General features: G+C 43.4%; 1 protein-coding gene across 1 annotated transcript in view; it reads left to right on the top strand.

The window, feature by feature from the left end:
* MOGAT1 (monoacylglycerol O-acyltransferase 1) overlaps positions 1-14586 on the top strand; it is an 86397-nt gene that overhangs the window by 55708 nt on the left and 16103 nt on the right. The window contains 6 exon segments of the mRNA XM_068280560.1: positions 5060-5238; positions 8122-8173; positions 8176-8325; positions 10807-10981; positions 14033-14192; positions 14194-14233. Of these exon segments, the coding sequence (XP_068136661.1) occupies positions 5060-5238; positions 8122-8173; positions 8176-8325; positions 10807-10981; positions 14033-14192; positions 14194-14233 (756 nt within the window).

Here is a 14586-nt window from a genome sequence, read left to right on the forward strand (position 1 = left end):
TCCAGTATCCTTACATTCCAAGACAAGCCCCCTCCCATAGGTTTGTATGTAGGCACTGTGAGGTTTGGAAGCCTTGCCACCAGTTTCTGTTAAGGGGACAGAGGTGGACAGCCAATGAGACTCTTAACATTAAAACCTACAGCAAGTTTTCCTGAAGAAACCAGATTTACCAAGTATCACAAATTGTATTCCTATTCCATATCCAATCAGATTTGTTTATTTATTTTCACAGTGTTCTCCTTTAACCAAGTAAGGAAAACAACCAAACCTTTCAGGAACACTTGTGTCTTGTTAATGTGTGACTTTGTAGCAGCACAAGGTCATCTGTTGCTCACCTTTATCCCACATTCATAAGCCAAGCTGCAGTTAAAAATAAGTTTCACATATTGTTCCTTAGCTCTGATTCAAGATTCAAACCTGCCCAGAACCAGTGCAGCAAATATTCTGAGGCTACAACACGCTCTGATATAGCTGGGTTATCACTCTGCATTTCACTTTATTAGTGCATGAGTTTTATAAAGCAGGGACGCCTCTGGCCATTTTGTCACTCCAGGCTAGGAAACCTGTGGCGCCCACCCCCCCTTAAAAATAATTGCAATGCTGCAGCATTTCACCAGAAAATAATCATATTACAGTAGTGGTTCAGTGCAATACTACGAGCCGCTGATCTACTGCCCTCTATACCACTGTGTCGAATTGAAAAATGTACTGTTTGATCGTAATTTTTAATACTTTTGCCATGGATTGATCGACAGTATGATCAATGTGGGTGGATGATGATCACCAGATTCGAACATAGTGAAATAATATGTCGGTAAAAACTAATGCATGTATTGACAGCTATAGGCTAGGGTCACTAATAACATTGGGGTGATTAAAATATTAAAATGTGAGAGTAAGATGTGTGTGTGTGGGGGGGGGGGGGGGGCAAAGTAAAGAATGACAAGGAACATTTATAAAAAAAAATAAAAATTCTTATTTATTTTTCTCCTGGCGGACTCAAATTGCTTGAGCAGCAGCCACTAAAACTCGCTCAGTAGGCAGTAGCAGTGTTGGTTTTGCCCAAGGTCTCCTGCTGAATAGGTGCTGGCTTTTTGAGCAGGAAGAGCTGAGATTTGCTGAGGTTTGAACCCAGGTCACTCACCAGTGCCAGAGGCAGAACGCTTAACCATTACACTATCCAGAGAGAGGGGAGAAAAGGCACTTTTATTTAGCTTTCCTGTGTGACAAGACAGCACTAGGGTAAGGGGGGGGGGGGGGGGGGGAGACAAAGGTTCACAAGGGAAAGGAGTGGAGAGATACTGAGAATAGCCTGAGATGGAGCAGAGAGCTTAGATAGTATTGCAGTCCCATACCACACAGAGGCTGCTTGCCTGTAATGTGACTCCTGTCCCTGCCAGTCTCTCACACAAGGCTGCAGCAGCCCTCCTGGAGTCTAGGGACGGTCAAAAACTTTTTAACCTGTGTAATACCTTATCAAGCTGTCCACATGCAGTCTTCACAATGGTGAGAGAGCAGACAGTTGTTGTTGTTTTTTCTATGGACTCTGCATAAGGCAAGCTTCAGCTAGCCTAGTGCTTCACATTGCCTTATACAAAAACCTCACTGCACCAGGCACTGTACCAGCAGCCTGGAGGAAAATCTCCCCCCTTTTCCCCTGGCCAGTCCGTTCTGGAATGCCTTGTACCTGTTTACCATAAAGACCCCATCCTCCTCCTCCTCTTCTGATGTGTTTTCTTTTCATGGTCGTAATGTCAAGGCCGGATTTATACTTTTTCTGCCCCTAGGCCATGTATGTCAGGGCTCCCCGTCCATATGCATTAGTGTCCCTCCCATTCCACATGTAGCCCCCTTTTCCATGTGTAACATTCCTAGAGCTGCAGGCCCTTTCTATCATGAATAGCTCCCTTGGGCATCACCTTCCCTTTTCATGTGTTGCTCCCCATTTGCAGCCTTCTCTTTCATATGTAGCAGCCCCTAATTCACATTCAGGTGCTCTCTTGACCTACAGCCCACCCTAGGCTCGGGCCTTTGTGGTCTTTCCCATACCTCCCAACTTTTTGAGATGAGAAAAAGGGACAGTTAAGCCACGCCCCTGCCACACCCCTGGTCACGCCCTCACCGCGCCTCTAGTCACACATACCATAAAGATTTCATAAGAAAGATATGTTGTTATATAATTCAAACCACACTGGTCCTTTCTATCCTTGTTCATTTTCCTTCATAGTAACATTTTTAAATTAGTAATATATCAATTTAAAGGATGGGAATAAAGTTTAGAGTCAATCAAACACATTTTTAGTATAGAAATGTATATAATTACATAGAAAGAGGGACAAAGTCCTGAAAGAGGGACAAATGAGGGTGAAAGAGGGACAGGGCTCCCAAAAAGGGACTGTCCCTCCGAAAAAGGGACAGTTGGGAGCTATGGTCTTTCCAGAAATCCAGCCCTGCATAAGGAGGGGCGGGACAAGAATGAACAGACACACTCTAGATCCCGAGATAACTATGGAATGTCATACTGAGGCCCAGTGCACACCAAAAACCTCTAGCAGATCTGCAAACCGCTAGAGTTTTTTTGAAGCAGATTTCAGAGCGAACATGCCTAGCGTTTTTTGGAGCATTTTGTATAGCAGATTACAAATATTGTTACAGTAAAAGCTGTTACTGAACAGCAGCTGTAACAAACGCCTGAAAAACCGCTCTGATCTAGCGTTTTTCAAAGCTGTTTTCCTCTTTCCTATACTTTAACATTGAGGCAGAAACTCCTCAGAAATCTAAAAATGCTGCAGCCCGAGTTTGCGTTTGTGTACGAGCCGCTCTGGTGTGCACCATCCCATTCACTTTCATTAGCCAAGCGGTTTCCCCCCTGCAAGCGTTAAAAAAAAAAAAAAAAAGCTTCAGGCAAGGGTCACTTACCGGCTTTCGTACGCGTTTTCTGCACAGAAAAACTGACTTCAACTGAGAACTCATGTTAATCAATAAGCAAGGTCACACTTTAATGCGGATTTCGCATGCAGAAAAAAAACTGACATCTTGCGCAATTTGTCAGTTTTCTCTATAAATTACATTACCTGCTGTAAGTCAGGGGTCACACTTGTCTTTCAGTTTTCTGCAAAGTGTAGAAACTGAAAGACAAGTGTGACCCCTGCCTCAAAACCCAAAGTGTTAGAGACAAGTTTTGTAGATTCCTTATGAGAGGCTGAGCAGCAGATGCTTTCATTAGAACCTTTTCTCTCCGCACCCTTAGTTTAGTCTCTAAGGGCAAGAAAAATAAGGCTAAGGGTCGTGCTCCCTTAGCCAGGAGCGTTCTGCACAGACCTCTCCCAGTAATGGGGACAGCGTGGCCGGGCCGCGCATGCGGAATTACTGGGCCGAACAGAGGAGGATCCAGTTGGTGCAGGAGGGTGGCAAGGGACCGATCAGCCTGAAGGGGGCAGGAGGAAGCCCTGTGCGTGCGTGTCTGAAAACAGGCTTGTATGTATGTGAGGTTGATGTGGCTGTGTAAAATGTTAAAGCTATAGGCTTGCTATACACCAGCGGTTCTGGATGCTAGCCTGGCTTACAGGGGCAAAAAGATAATTTGCTTATTCAGTAGTGGTGCATTGTGGGTGACCACGAATGCTCACTTATACCTGAATTATTGCAAGTTTCCTTCTGTTTTTAAGAAGGGTAATCAATTCAAGCATTGCTTTTTTTTTAGTAGGAGGGTTTTTCTGTCTTTTAGCCCCCTATACATTCCTAGTGGTTTGGGTCACCCCCAAGCTGCTTGGTTACTCAGTTAAAAAAATGCAAATAAACTCCTACAGTGTACAAGGGCCCTTAGAATGGGCATTTGTATGTTTAAAAGATGTTTTCTCACAGCAAGGAAACAGCCCACTACCTGTCTGCCTGAAAGTAAGGGTAGCCTTTTTAATTTTATTTCTTTCCCATCCTAATAAAACGGGGGTTTACCCAACACTCGCCATTACCCACTGGATGCAGGCTTTTGTACTTTTGTTTTGGTTGCAACTCTCAACTAGAATGGTTAATGTGTAGTAGATGCGCAAAATCAGAATTAACAATTTATTAATGTATGTTTATTTTCATGTGTTTTGTGGTTTTTACATATACACATACACAATATGCATTTATAATCATTTCCGTGTGTGTGGCTGTCCTTTAGGCTGCGTCCACACTAGGTCCGGAAACGTATCCGTGGCTGCGTTTTTCAAACCTGATGAAAAACGGAGTCCCGGATACTAATGTTTAAAATAGCAGCCAGCCTCACCCAAGTAAAAAACGGATCCGTCTGCGTTTGCGGGGATCCGTTTTCAAAACCTGAACGGAAGGTCCGGACCTGCTGCATTTTCACGCAACGGATCAGGACCACGGATACACGCAGGGGTAGTGAAAGCAATGAGAAAACGCATCTCCAGCTCCACAGGCAAAAAACGGATGTGAAAACGGATAGCCTGGGCTTTATGATTGGCCCAAAAAATCCTCCCACTCCTTCCTAATGATAGAGACGTTTTCTGTCAGGGAAAAACCTGAACGGAAACTGATACAAAACTGATGCACTTTCATCAGTTTGCAGTACGGTGGTACTTCCCCTAATCTTCCCCGGATCCGGACTACAGTGTCCGTCCTGCATCTGTGTCTAGTGTGGACCTTAGTCCTGCACACGCCCCCTCCTGCCACACCCTGCTGTGCACATCCTCCCACCCGCTGATTGACTAGCACTGTGGCCATTGGCCCTGCTAGTGCCGCCTTTTGCCCCGCCTTGTTGTGACTAGCCGCAGCACTGATCAGATGACGCATACGATGTCCAGAGAGATGGCGCATGCACTCCTGCCCTCTGTAGCACAAGCCACCAGTTAGTATAAGAACAATTGGCCGTAGTGTGTGTGTGTTTTTTTTTTTTTGTTTTTTTTTATATAGAGGCCTGAATCTGAAGGTCAGTGTGCAGTCCTACGTATGACCATGTCTTTCAGTCATGTAATGGTTATCCTCACATTCTCATTGTAATTGTATGGTCTGCTGATTTATAGCTTATGCTCTGTCCATCTTGTTTCTGCAGCACAATGCTGTACGGGGATATTCCTGATGCTGCTTCTCGGCAGGTTCTGGTTAGTGACTGCTCTATATGTTCTCTGGCTCTACCTGGACTGGGAAACTCCTCAAGCTGGTGGCCGCAGATGGCAGTGGGTGCGGAATTGGACTGTGTGGAGGTACTTCAAGGATTATTTTCCAATAAAGGTAAGTTGGAGGACTCAGTTTCCTTGTCATGTGACAATGTTCCTATAGACTTTCCAGCTACAGGTCCCTCATAACCTCTGCGACGTAACTTACTAGCATATTTCCAATGTAGAAGAAACCTCCCAAAACCAAGGATAGCATCTTTGCAGCCAGTCGCTGGTACTATTTCAACCAAGATGGCAAATCTGCAAAATGAGTGCTATCCAGTTAAACACTGTGCTGCCCCATCTTCTATAAAATAGTTGTGTAGCTTTTTTTTTTTTTTTTTTTTTTTTTTTATTTATTTATTTTTTAATTCTAGCATGGCAAAGTATAGCTTATTATTCAATAAACTGAACACACATTCTCTGCACAAAGTAGCTGTAACTTCCTGTGTGATGGTGAAATCCGTGTTGTGACAACGTGTATATATACCGGGTCACTTCTTTCATAGGAATATTTCTTAACTAGAAACATTGTTCATCAATAAAGAAATCCATGAGCAAGCAGATTTCAGCCTAGACTTCCGATGACTATGGCAACACCGTTGGGATCAGACCAGTGCCAGTTCACAGACCAGAAGCTGTACGAGTAATTCTATGTTTGACAGTTAAAGGGGCACTATGGCAAAAAATTTTAAAATTTTAAAATATGGGCAAACATAGACCAATAAGTAGTACCTTTTTTTTTTTTTTTTTTTTTTTTTTTTCCCAGAGTAAAATGAACCATAAATTACTTTTCTCCTAAGTTGCTGTCACTTACAGTAGGTAGTAGAAATCTGACAGATGCAACAGGTTTTAGACTAGCCCATTTCTTCATTGGGGATTCTCAGCAAGCCTTTTATTCTTTATACAGATATTCCCTGAAAAAAAAAATGTAAACAATGATGCTGGCCAGCTTCCCTGCTCGCTACAGTTTTTTTTGGCAGTTGGACAGAGCAACTGCCATTCACTAAGTACTTTTGAAAATAAATAAAACCCTGAGGCAGGGAACACACTTGTCTTTCAGTTTTCTGCGCGCGTTTTCCTGCATACTTTTTCTGCACACCAAGTGTTTCTATGCAGGAAAACGCGCGTGTTTTTTTTTCACAGCAGCTGATGTAATTGATAGAGGAAACTGACAAAATGTGCAGAATCAGGATGCAGAATATCAGTTTTTTTTTCTGCGCGCAAACAACATGTTAAGTGTGGACTAGCCCATTGATTAACATAAGTTCTCAGTTTTTCTGTGCAGAAAACGCGCACCAAAACAGTCAAGTGTGTTCCCTGCCTGAGAATCCCCCATGAAGAGATAGACTAGTCGAAAACCTGTTGCTTCTGTCAGATTTCTCCTACCTACTGTAAGTGACAGCAACATAGGAGAAGTAATTTATGGCTAATTTTACTCTGGAAAAAAACGTACTTCTTATTTGTCTGTTAGTACATATTTACATTTTACAATTTTTTTGCTATAGTGCCCCTCTAATAGATATCTAGCCCAAATAATTTTGGAAAACCTTTGTGACCATCCTTGTTGTATTTGCCAGCATACAAAATACATTCTGGACCACAGATGTCTAGCGTGGCTTTGTACCAGGGTACGACACTGCAGTCAATGCGCTTCTGTTGTCTTTTTTGCTTCTATCTGGCACTATACATGTAGCTGAATTGTGTACAGAGATGCATGAGCTTGCTGGGCAATGTGTAACTCTGGGCACCAGGTGCTTGCAGGGGAATCTGTGAGGGCTGGAACCCAAAGGAGCGCTTTTGGCAGCGTTTTGGCAGCACTGCGATACGCTAGCAGTTTGCCAAAAGCTGGGCTAATGTTAATGGATGGGGCAACTTCCACAGGAGCGTTTGCGTTTCTCAAACGCAAACGCAGGACGTGCAGCATTTTGGGAGCGTTAGCGCTTCAATATAAAGTATTGAAACACTAGCAGAAACGCTCAGCAAAACCTAAACTGAGCGGTTTTGCTAGTGTTTTGCGGTTCAGCACACTGTAACAAAATTAAAAATAATTCACAGGACCAATCAGGATAAAAACGCAAAACGCTACGCACCCGCTGGGCAAAAAAATACAATGTTGCAAAACACAACCAAAAACGCGCATGAATCCGCTTGCAAACCGCTCAGACAAAACGCTAGCGGTTGTGTTTTGCGTTTGCTGATTTCAGTGGGTTCCAGGCCTGACTCTGGGCACCAAGTCCTTGTGATTTTATAAGTTCTTGCAGACCTCCCAACTTTTTGTGATAAGAAAGAGAGACACTTAGGCCATGCCCCTGCCACACCCCCATTCATGCTTCTGTCACACCCCTAGTCACAAATACCATAAAGATTTCATAAGAAAAAATGTTTTATAATTCAAATCACACTGGTCCTTTCTATCCTAGTTCATGTTCCTTCTTACCATCTGAAAATAATAAATATCAATTTTAAAGAATGGGAATAAAGTTTAGTCAATTTAAACATATTACTCAGTACAAAAATACATCTATTTCCATAGATCTGTACATCAGTCCTGAAAGAGGACAAATGAGGTAGAGAGAGGGACAGTTTGGAGCTATGCTCATGTTTAGCATTGCTAATGTGTGCATTCTTACTTGTGTGATGGGATTTTATAAAATCATCTATAGCATTGCATTAGTAAGAGCATTTCAAATCAATTAAAATAGTTTAAAAAATAAATAAATAAATGGACACCTAGAGAGTGAACGAGATCTAAAGAGGGGTTTAAATTTTATGTGTATGTATAATTTTTCTATTCTCTCTATCGCTCATTGTTTTCTTGGTAAGCCTGAGCAATTATATTTTCATTAATATTTAGATTCTTGGAAGGTTCTGATCCTTATGGTGGTTTTTAGGATCTATATGCTGTGCTTTGTGGCTAGACACCATAGCTTTTCATAATGTTATCCTATTTCTCCAGCTCATAAAGACTGCTGATTTAGATCCGAAGCACAATTATCTCTTGGGCTTTCATCCCATGGAGTCCTAGTAGCCGGGGCATTCAGTAATTTCTGCACAAACTACACAGGATTTTATGAGCTCTTTCCTGGCCTAACCCCTTACCTGCACATGCTACCCTTCTGGTTCCGCTGCCCCTTCTTCAGAGAATACATCATGAGTGTGGGTAAGTAAAATGACTAATCCATTAATTGAGCATATAAATGTTAGTAATTACTCTAGCAGGGCAGTATCGCTCTGTACTCACAACAAGAAAACAGTACCCTTAGTAATACTAATATTGTGTAATAGAACAGATAGCCATACTGCAAACAGTATGCACAAAATATTTTATTTCCAATAAAACACTTAACAGAAATGATTAAAAAAAAAATCCCCATTATCTTATTATAATCAGAGCAGCCTGGCCATCAATTATTTGTACAATATTAGTATAAAATAAGCAATAAAAACACCTGGGTAAGCCAAAAGAAAAAAAGCTTTGGTGGGGGATCACACCATAGCTAAAATGCAATTGTTAGTGCAGGATCAAAGAACGGTACATACACAATTGTCAAAATCTAAAAAATACAAATGAGCAAAAATATATAAAAAAGAGGGAAATAAGAAAAAAAAAATGCAAAGGGTTGCTGCAGTGCAAAAAAAGAGGGCTAGGATCACACTAGACAAGTCTACAAAAAGTGCCAATATTGCTATATGTACACCACACTAAGGCCTTTTTCACATTGCATTCCGTTTGCGTGTCGGGCGGGTTTTGTGGCCTTTTTTTAATCCCATTCCCGGCAATTACCTGCGCATTTTTTTTTTTTTTTTTATTTTATTTTTTTTTTTTTTTTTGCTGTTTTGCCGAGCGATTGCGTATTTTTTCACTTACAGACGTCAGTCAGGAAGTGAACTCTTTGATCCGCAAAATAAATACAATGTATGTAGCCTTACCAAAAAAAAAAAAAAAACTCACGCAATCGCTGCACAGAACGATTTTTGTGAGCGTTTGAGTTTTTCCTATACTTTCCATTGAGGCAAAATCGCCTCAAATGGCCCATGCCATGATAGACAGATCTCTGGAGCAGGGATCTGCACCTTACGCACTTTCCTATGGCGTCTGCTTCATGGATGGAGCAGGAGTGAGGATCTGCGCCTTACGCGCTCTGACGCGAGCATCTGCCGTCTGCGAGCGCGTAAGTTGCAGATTCCTGCTCCATCCACACTTAGGTAAGCATCCTAGAACCCCCTTTTTTTAAAAAATTTGTTGTGACCCACATTGGTTTATAGGTGTCGTGTATTGGCATACAGGTGATTATACGCACACAATCTTTTTTGGTATTATGGCATTATATTGCTGGACACAGTTGACACCACGCCGCTCAATATATTTAGTAAACTAGCTGCAGAGTGAGCTGCAGCAGCTGTGAGAAAAAAACCGATATTTCCAGGTACATTCAGGGGATAAATAGATGAAAAAATAACGAATTGCCACACACCCTTTTTTCCCTGGTGAACTTGTCGCACATTTATCGCATGGATTTCTCTCTGTCGATATTTCACCCTATACTTCTGGAGAATTGCTATTTGGAGATATCACAGGAGGTAAATTACCTCCCATGAGATAAATAGGTCGTTAACCACTGAATTGAGGCCAGTATGTACAAACAACCGGGAAATGCAGTGACCTATACAATGATGCAACCACCACATGCACACAAGCACAGCAAAACACTCACTCACTCACTCTCTATCCACTTGCAGTACAAAGAGGCAGGTAGAAATCACGGTCACAACAAAGCATAAATTTGGCAACAAATCAATCACGGTACAAAAGAAGCAGGCAGGAATCAAGGTCGGACAGAATATAGTTTTAGTAACCGTATAGCAGATACAGAAATGCAAGATACCAAGGAACCAGGGTTGTCCAGATACTCAAGCCTGTGGGCACAAAGTTCTGGCACATGTTGCTCCTTGCAGGGCTTATGTAAGGACACACCTGCTGCATGATGGAGAAGCGAAGTCCATACAGAGCAATGGTTGCAGTGGCAGAGCTGTTTCCAGACAGCCTAGAGCTGCCTGGTTGAACAATGTAATTCGAGGACACACAAAGTCCCCAGAGCCACCTGCTGGTGGAATAATGGAAGTTCATTAACGTTCAACTCAATGCTGCCACCAGCAGGCAGAGAGTAGCATGACCAGATTCCTGGTCAAAAACGGTGCACTTTCTGAAGTTGGTCCTACAATGGTCCTAAAAGCCCCCTTACTAAGATGTTAAGAAAATCAAAAGTTTGCTTTCCTAAAACAGAAAGAATTTGCGATAATTCAGAGCTCACTCCAACCTGAATTATCGCAAATTCTTTCTGTTTTAGGTAAGCAGACTTTTTTTTTGTTTTTCTGAAGTTGCTAATGGGTAGTTAGAGGTAACTGAGTGAAGGATTACGCTTGTGTCAGCAAAAGCCGCAGACTGTTACAATCGCTTTTTGCACGGTGTGTCTATGATTGAAAAAAGCTAGTTAATCGCATTAATTATAGAGATAGATATAACTTTTTTTAACACCATTTCGCAGATGACATAACTGAGTACTCTGTACTACAAGTCAACTAAAATCTATATGTAAGCTTAGGATGCTTTGACGTACAGTTGTCTTTTTGTTTATCACAGGATTAGTATCTGCCACCAAGAAGAGCGTGACGCATGTTCTGAGTAGAGCTGAGGGGGGAAATGCTGCAGTCATAGTGATTGGTGGAGCTGAGGAATCGCTGGATGCCCATCCAGGAAATCTAACCCTGCACATTCTGAAGAGGAAAGGATTCATCAAAGTGGCCCTAAAGAGAGGGTGGGTTCCTGTAACCGCAGTGATGACTATCTGAGAATCGGAGTGCAAGTACAGCACCATTCAAAGAGCTATATATGATCTTTGCTGTTTATTAGATGCAATATGTCAATAGCTTGACCACAGCTCCTGTCAGCCTCTGTTATAATTGCAAAGGAAAAGCTATTAGGCAGCCAGCCACCCTCCTAAGGGCGAGTTGTCAGTGAGATGTGTATAATTTTAGATTGGCAGGGGTCACACTTGCGCAACACAAAAAATGCACAGAATGGTTCCTAATGCACAATCGCAGTGGGAGCAAAGGCCCGCATTGGCAAAAAAAAGGCGCTGCTTTTCACATTCATTCCTTAGGCCCTGTTCACATTACAAACGCGGACGGCAATTCATGCGGAATGCAACACATGCGAACGGACGCCATCCATTTGTATGCGTTGCGTGGCTGATCTCTTTACTGAAAAGTGAATGGGACAGCCGCGTCTTTTTGCAAAAAAAAAAATTAAAAAAAAATGCGTGCAGCATACGTTCCCCGGACCGCTCAGGTCCGGAACGCATGCAGTGTGAACATCAGACAGTGCACTCTATGTCGGCTTCCTGCACGCGTTTCCAAAACGCGGCTGGAAACGCGTGCAGTGTGAACGGGGCCTTACAGATTTACTGCAAACTGACCAATTGTAGCTGGCTAGGAACTGGCTAAGGGCCCGTTTCCACTATAGCAAATCTGCATGCAGATTCGCATAGCCAATAGTAGTCAATGGGCCTGTTTCCACTTGTCAGGAAATCTGTGCGGTTTGCTGTACAGGAAGGATCTGCACAGCAGAGCCATCAGAATTCACATGTGCGATTCGCATGCAATGTAATAGGAAATTCGCATGCATTTTCGCTATGCGAATTTGCGTACGTTTTCGCTTAAAATCAATGTAAAAGCACACAAGCACTGACATGGTTAAATTCGCATACTCCCAAAAATATGCGACAACGTACGCGGATTCAATATAAAATTCACATACAGACGCGCATCCGCATGCAAATTCATTTTCGAGTTTTCTGCAATGAAATCACGTTGCAATGTTTCCACGGCACAAGTGGAAACGGGCCCTAAAAAGCACTTCCTGACTTGCCCAGCTCTAGGCTGTATACAATTGGCATTACATTTGCGTTCAAGTGAGAATTATTTGCCAGTCAATCCATTTTTGAATGCTGATTGATATTCTAAAATGCAAATCTTCACTGACCCAGGGAGGGAATTATATTTAATCTACTAGCTCAAGATGTCAGACAGATGTCAACTAGCTGCTCAGCAGCTGCTGGCTTTGGTCAGCTTAATTTCAATGGAAAATTGCATGTTGGCACAACTTTTGCTCATTACTACCACTGACCAGGGGTGTAACAATAGCCCCCCGCAACACTTGCAGTTCATGGGGGGGGTCCCTAGGGCTGAGGGGCCTTGTCCTTGGAAGCAGAGTAGCCCGGAAGCAGCGCTTCATGCTTTACCTCCTTTCAGGGGGTGGGACAGGTCCTCTTCACCCAGGGGCTCACAGTGTTGGGTGCTGCTAGTGATTGGCTACACTTTGGCTAAACTGAAGAGGGAGCGAATAGGCCATGTCCCAGCCCCGGACTGAGGCACAGTATGAGGATCGCTACTTTGTAAGATTACAATGGGATCCTGTGAGCTGCACACACACGTTAGGGGGGGTGGGGGGGGGGGGGGGGTCTGCACACACCGTAGCACCATTAGGGGGCCTTTTCAGAGCTACACACATTGGGCATGATTCACAAAGCTTTTTTTCATCGGTTTTCCTCTGTTTTAACAATATCTAGGTTACATACGCTCCCAAAAGAGCAAAAAATATATTTAAAGTGGACCCAAATTAAAAATACAATATTTTAGAAATAAAATCTATTTTCTAAATATAATTATAATAAATAGCAGCCTTTTTTCAGCTGCATGATGACAAATATAAAATATTTTACATTTATTGGAGAAACCCCTCCTTCCTTTCAAATTGCCGGGACAAAATCCGCAAACTGGTGCAGTAGGTGGTGTCCTGCAATGGAGGAATTGCTAATGGCTGCCCCCAGTATAACCCTAGTAATGAAAAGAGACGGGTGAAAAGCATGCACTGAAATGCTCATAGGCTTGAAGGAGTGTTTATCTTTGTATGTGTCAGTGGTGCAACTAAATCATTTTTAAATAAAAAAAAAAAAGTTTGGTTTGGGTCCGCTTTAAGGCAAAAAAAGTAATCTTGAAATGAAGTTAATCAGGAACAACTTACTTTGAGTGATTTATTTTGCTTTTAAAGAGACTCTGAAGCGAGAATAAATCTCGCTTCAGAGCTCAGTTAGCAGGGCATGTGTGCCCCTGCTAAAACGCCGCTATCCCACGGCTAAACGGGGGGTCCCTTCACCCCCAAACCCACCCCCGCAAACCTTGGTCGTAGATTTAGTCGTAAATCTTCTTTTCCTGGAGGCAGGGCTAACGGCTGCAGCCCTGCCTCTCAGCGCGGTCTATCAGACGTGCATCGCCGCCTCTCCCCCGTCCCTCTCAGTGAAGGAAGACTGAGGGGGGGCGGGGGGAGAGGCGGAGGTACGCTTCTGATAGACGCGCGTGGGGCAGGGCTGCGGGCAGTTAGCCCTGACCCAATGCGGAAGCGCTCCCCCGCTGTACGGAGGGGATTTGGGGGTGAAGGGACCCCCGTTAAGCCGCGGGATAGTGGCGGTTTAGCAGGGGCACACATACCCCTACTATCTATGAGGTCTGAAGCGTGATTTATTCTCGCTTCAGACTCTCTTTAAATGTGCTGAAAGGTTATTGGGTGATAAGTTATTTATAAGAAGGTTTTGTGAATAGAGCCCGAGGAGGGGGGGAGGTGTGTGGACTACTGAATTTTGCTTGGGGCCTGGAATAGCCCAGTTGCACCACTAATCTAATCCTGAGAGCTCAGTCAGGTGGGGATTTTAAAGGTTCATGTTAAATGTAATTGCTGGCATGCATAATATTCCCAGTGTTATGTTAGACTTTCTGTGTACTGATAAGCTGACTTGCTGCTGTTCTTACAGCGCCCATTTGGTGCCGGTCTTCTCCTTTGGCGAGAATGAACTTTTTGAGCAAGTATCCAATCCTAAAGGTTCCTGGCTGCGAGCCGCACAAGAGCGGCTTCAGAAGATAATGGGCTTTGCTATGCCGCTCTTCCATGCCCGTGGCATCTTCCAGTATAGTTTTTGGAGTTATGCCGTACAGGAAGCCTATTCACACTATTGGTAAGTGTAAATTCATAGATCCTTATTATATGCATAGAGGGTGGCCCATTCATCAACGCCAGTGGGCAGTGCAAGGAAAACTGTTGAAAAAATGCCAGACTACTCATTTTATTTAACCGGTTCAGCCTAAATGGACGAGCAAGCTCGTCCAGGCAGCGGCAGCTAAAGCCTATCTGGACGAGAGTCCGCGTCCAGGCGCACTTCCGCGTGTGCGCGCGCCATGGTCGCGTAAGTGCGCGCGGTGCGGCGCTGCTCGTCCCCGACGGCTTACAAGCCGTGCTGTTTGGTGAAGAGGAGCCAGCGCTCCTCTGAGCCAATCAGAGCAAAGGAAGTAAAGAATTCACATAGTTACA

The sequence above is a fragment of the Hyperolius riggenbachi genome, chromosome 4 (genome assembly GCF_040937935.1).
Source record: "Hyperolius riggenbachi isolate aHypRig1 chromosome 4, aHypRig1.pri, whole genome shotgun sequence".
Classification (NCBI taxonomy): domain Eukaryota; kingdom Metazoa; phylum Chordata; class Amphibia; order Anura; family Hyperoliidae; genus Hyperolius; species Hyperolius riggenbachi.